Genomic DNA, 5,502 nt, shown 5'->3' on the forward strand with positions numbered 1-5,502 from the left:
CCACAACACTTTCACAATAATGTCTAAGTAGAAGGTTGTTATTGGTTATTACAGGTGTATAAAAAAATAAATTAATTTTGTATTTAAATTAGAACTAATAACAACTTACCGTTTATGATTTGATTACCGCTTAAGATTTGACGTGAAAACTATGCAGAGATATTATTTCTAAATTTCATTTAAAAAGAGAGATGAAATAGGTGAAAGCTACAAAAGTTATTTTTGTTGGAGATACCAAACATTGCCTTAGATTCACTGATCTAATAATGCAGCTTCAAAATCAATTGTTCAGTCCAAGTGATCAATAATTCAATACCAAACCTTCATCGAAAAAGCCATGACCCAATCACAATTATTTCAAAAGTCTCGTACGAAAAAGAATATAGGGGATAATTGTCCACGTTTAAGTGTGAACATGGTGACAATCTTTCTCAACATTATAATATGATGACTATTGAAGACTAGCAAAAGTCATAAAGTGAAGCAAAAATCATGAAGTGAAGATTATTCAGTCCATGAAAATCCATTTGGGAAATAGAATTAAAAGAGGAAAAAGCCAAGTGAAAACAAAAGAAGAAGAAAGTGGTCGACAAAGGGCTACTTCAGGTCTGTCAAAGGCTACTCATTCTCTGTTTTGCTGATGGTAGTATTTAATTAGTTAGGTGAATAACTAATTGGTTAGGTGACAATAAGTATTAATAAGTCAATAATGATAGTATTTAATTAGTTAGGTGAATATGTGGTAAGTTTTTATTGGTGGAGTATAGAGTGAAGCAAGAAAAGTGGGATAGAAGATTTGAACTCAAAAACACAGTGGAGAAAAACCATCTTGATATTATTTCTCATTTGCAATCCTCCCTATTTGTTTCATTTAAAAAGAGAGATGAAATATGTGGGTATGTATGATTCTTAATAGCTAATAGTAGGTAGTATAATTAGGTGGGTGTGAATCTCTAGCGCAAGAAGAATATGACGGAAGCATCCAATAATGAAGAAGCACGTAGACAGTTCCCACGTGGAGATTCTGTGGCGACACGTGGGCCATTCTTAAGATCTCAAGGAAGACTTTGGGACATATTAATTTTCTGTTTCTCATCTTCATCCAAAAAAAAAAAAAAAAAAAAAAAAATCGAAGTGAAATGATCCATATTTATTTTAATCATTTATTTTCTGATAAGTCTGATCCATTTTCTAGTTGGACCGTAATTGGCATCACATAGTTTGAAGATGTCTCATTTTTGTGTGAAATAAAGCCTTGGAATGAGGTAAGCTTCTATGTGGATGTGGAATCTAATCCATGCTTTCTCTTACGATGAAATCTGACCACGAATAGTGAAACTAACAAACCCAATAGAGCAGCTGCCACCATACATATTATTAAAACAAGACATTGGGATGGATGTTTGCTCGATTTTTGGGGCTCTACCTCTGAGTCACATTTTCTAATATTCAAAGTTGGCTTACTCGCACAAAGTGCTAAATTGTTGAAGAAGCTACTGGCATATGCATCATTTTCGAATTGTATCGGGATCCTCCCAGACAAAAAATTGCAAGAGAGATTGAGCAAAGTGAGTCTCAGGAGGCCAAGTTGTGGTGGGATTGGACCAGAAAATTGGTTTTCTGACAAGTCCAACTCAGTAAGACCGGCCAAATTGCTTAATTCCCGAGGAATAAGTCCATAGATTTTATTTCGGCGAAGGTTTAGAGCATTTAACGTTTTCCATGATATAATATCTTGTGGAAGGGGGCCCAAGAGTCGATTTTGATCAAGAAAAAGAGTTGTTAAATAAGGAAGAGATGTTAATTCTTGAGGAATTATGCCAGTAAAGAGGTTATTACTCGCCACAAATACCACCAAATCCCTCCAGGAAGACACTCCAGCTGGAATCGTACCAGAAAAGATGTTATTTATTTCCAATCTTGAGAGATTCCTTGCCACTCTTTGCGGTAGCTCACCTGTAAACGAATTGTGGCTTAAAATCAAGACGCTCAAATTCAACGATGTCCATAGGCCACTAGGAATACCCCCAAAAAGCCTATTATTGTAAACAGTCACAATTTTCAAACCATTGCAATTGCCAAGCGACTTAGGCAATTCTCCAGTGAGGTTGTTGTTATAAGCTACCACACCCACCAACCTTTCATTATCACACAAGTGTTCTGGTAACTTGCCTTCAAGCTTATTGTCTGCAACCTTTAACTCTACAAGCATAGAATACCGCCCAAAGTCCGGAGGCAGAGTCCCTGATAAATTGTTGCTAAACACTTTAAGGAACATCAGACTTGGAAGACGGCCAATACTGTCTGGAATTTTTCCAGATAACTGATTCAAAAACAAACTCAGACCTGTCATGTTTCTGAGTCTGCCAAAATCATCAGGTATGCTTCCTGTCAATTTATTATCCGAGAGGTCAATAACATCAATGTTTAATGCTTCAACCACCTGAGGAATCTCCCCAGACAATTGGTTTCTGTAAAGATACACAATACTTAAATTCTTTGGCATAAACAAACTGCTCGGAATTTTCCCAGTCAGATTGTTTATTGACAAATCCAAATGCACCAAAGCCTCCATTTCTCCAATCGTGTATGGGATTTCCCCATTCAAATTAGACGCAGTAATCCATAAAACCTTAAGCTTCTTCAACTCCGTGAAACTCGAAGGCAACTCTGCTGCTGTCATGTTTACATTATAGTCCAACTGCAGTGTCTCAAGTTTGAACAAGTAGCCGATATCTGACGGGAAAGAACCGTTAAACGCACACTGGAAAAGCTGAAGCGTCCTTAGCTCCGTTAACTGTCCAACAGATACTGGAATGTTACCATAGAAGTTGTTGGCTCCAAGGTTGAGGCGGCGCAGGTGAGACAAGCGGTGAATGTCAACGGGGATTGTGCCATTGAAGTAATTCTGCGAGAGGTCAAGCTCTTCAAGCTTGGAACAGTTGTAGAGAGCTTTAGGAAACTCTTGAGAAATGAAGTTCCATGAAAGGTCAATGACTGTGAGGTTCTTGAGGTCACAGATGAAGGGTGGGACTGTTTGGTTGATGTTCTTGTTTTGAAGAAGTAGTTGGGTGATTGAGCCGTTGGTGCAGGTGATCTCTGGCCAATTACAATGGTGGGAGGAGTTTAAGTGGCTTAGAGATGGTGGATTTTGCCAGTGGCTTAGAGATGGTGGGTTTTGCCAATGTTGCTTTAGTTTCAGGAGGACTGTTTGCTCTTTGTCATATAGCTGAGACTCAGAGTTCACATGTCCGAAAAGGAGGAGAAGGAAGGAGAGGAAGATAGTTGTTATGGCCATTTGGAATTTTGGACGTTAAGTTCGTTATTCGGGTTTCTCAACTCAAAGATGAGCAATTGGCGAGCAATCACTAAGAATTTGCTTAATTTTATAGGGCGTGAACCAGGGAAATTTACGTTGGGGTCCAAGTATGAGAAAACTTTGCATCATTTTGTAAACTAATCATTCGGGCCAGTTTAAGAACTGGGTCACCGGGTTTCCAATGGGTCAGTCTAGGTTTAATAATTATGATTTTAGCTTTTAATGGGTTTTAAAGCATTCTCTATTTTAGCATTCAATTGGTTTTAGAGCACTGACTTTGAGTGCTCTAACGACCTTCAGAGTGTCTATTTAAGAAAATATTTTAAAACCACACTTTTTTAAAGTACCCATACTTTTTCTTTTAGACAATATTGTAAAGGTCCATTTTCAAATAGTTGGAAAAAAAAAAAGTATCAAATCAAAATAAAGCAATGGGAGAAAATAGTTCAAACTGACCAATCCAGCTTGCTTGGAAAATATTCCAAAGAGAAATTATGAAGCTTGACTTTGACTTGATTTGCCAGACGGACTATGTTAGATCGGATCTTTTATATGTTTGTTAGTTTTATTCTTGATAACCTATGTTGTGGCATGTAGAAACTTAAATTATGCTTTCAGGGCTATGTACTGAGTTCCGAAGTCAAATCGTAGGATAAAGTTGTGGATCATAAGATTTTAATAACCACAGCTAGTATATTATCTAACAGATAGAGAAAGATTAAAATTTTAATGTCAGAAGTCTATGAAATGCTAAGACTGGTTAGTTTTATATTATTTAGTTATGAATTCTGGAAATGCAGCTTAAGTTAGAGTTGTCTAAACTACACTAAATTACCACCAATATCAGCGAATATAGCCACTGAGTCTCTTCCCACTAATTTTGGGTGCACATTAAAGTCGGGAACATTTTTTATTTTTATTTTTTGTTGAGAAAATTCTAGAACATTTAATAGTCTTTGTAACTTCAAATTCTCTATAAAATAAAATAAAATATTATATTCATATGAAAAACAATTCAAAAATAATAATTTTTGAGAATTGCAAATCCTCTATAAATATAGACTCAAATGAAAAACACTTCAAATCTAAGAATTTTGAGATCAGTAAAATCATAAAAAAAAAAAAAAGAATTTAAGAATCTATTAATTTTACAATTAGAAGTGGGATCTAAATCTATTTGACTAATTGACTTTCAAAATTCGTAAATATAAGATTATTATAAGAGACCCAAATCATGATTTTGGTGTGCGTATTGAGCGAGGATAGAAAAATGTGGAGAGCATTAGATAATAAATTGATATTTTCTTGTTTTATAGAGTAGAAAAATGGAGACAGCTTTTATTTTATTTTATTTTATTATAAATAATAAATCCCAACTCTCTATTATTAATCTACACAACATGTGGAACCCATATGTATGGGATGTCACTCACATGTTATGATAGGCAAGTTCCATAAAATTATCTCATAAGATACAGAAGTAGATGATTCTAAATTAATGGACAAAATGGGCTTCTGCCTTTTTTGGGCAAAGTAATTAGCCTTTTGCCATTTCTTCCCAAACTAGATAGGGAAATACCCCTCTTTTGAAAATCGAGTTTCTCAAAATCGAGTTAAAAAAAAAAATTATGGAGCCCTATAGTGACGTTTTTAAGGACCTATAGTGACATTTTAAGAACATATAATGACGTTTTATAAATTGATATCCATGAAATCGAGTTATAGGCAATTTAAAGGGGGAAGGGGACGCACTGCTGAAGAGAAGGAGACGGAAGCACAGTAATAGTGTAAATGGAAATAAAGAACGTAACTTTGAAAGTAAATAACTTGAAAGAAATAACTTGAATGTAAGAACAATAATAAGGCGGTAGAACCAGCCAAACAGTATATATCAAAATAATTCAAAGTAAATAAGAACAATAGTTCAAAATAAATGAAAGCAATTTAGAACCATCCGGTATGGCGGTAATCCGTCCAAGGTGGTGGTAGCAATAAGTAAAGTAATGAACATAGAACTGAAAATACTTCTTATTGAAAGTAGGATAAACACTTACAGTAGTAGTAGTGAATACAAGACCTCAACAGTTACAGATTAACAGTTACAAAGCTTGAACTAGTCCTAGTTACAAGGTTTGTAGGATTACAAGGCTTGAACAAAGGTGAACAAGGTAGTAGTAGAACAA

The 5,502-nt window shown here is 35.2% G+C and overlaps 1 protein-coding gene across 1 annotated transcript; it reads right to left on the reverse strand.

Moving 5' to 3' along the window:
• Positions 1 to 1,248: 1,248 nt before the first annotated feature.
• On the reverse strand, positions 1,249 to 3,408 carry LOC115972369 (receptor-like protein 52). The gene has a single exon (XM_031092638.1). It carries the CDS (start codon positions 3,296 to 3,298, stop codon positions 1,274 to 1,276), a length of 2,025 nt encoding a protein of 674 aa, XP_030948498.1. The 5' UTR covers positions 3,299 to 3,408; the 3' UTR covers positions 1,249 to 1,273.
• Between the last annotated feature and the right edge of the window lie 2,094 nt (positions 3,409 to 5,502).

The sequence above is a fragment of the Quercus lobata genome, chromosome 12, assembly GCF_001633185.2.
Source record: "Quercus lobata isolate SW786 chromosome 12, ValleyOak3.0 Primary Assembly, whole genome shotgun sequence".
Classification (NCBI taxonomy): domain Eukaryota; kingdom Viridiplantae; phylum Streptophyta; class Magnoliopsida; order Fagales; family Fagaceae; genus Quercus; species Quercus lobata.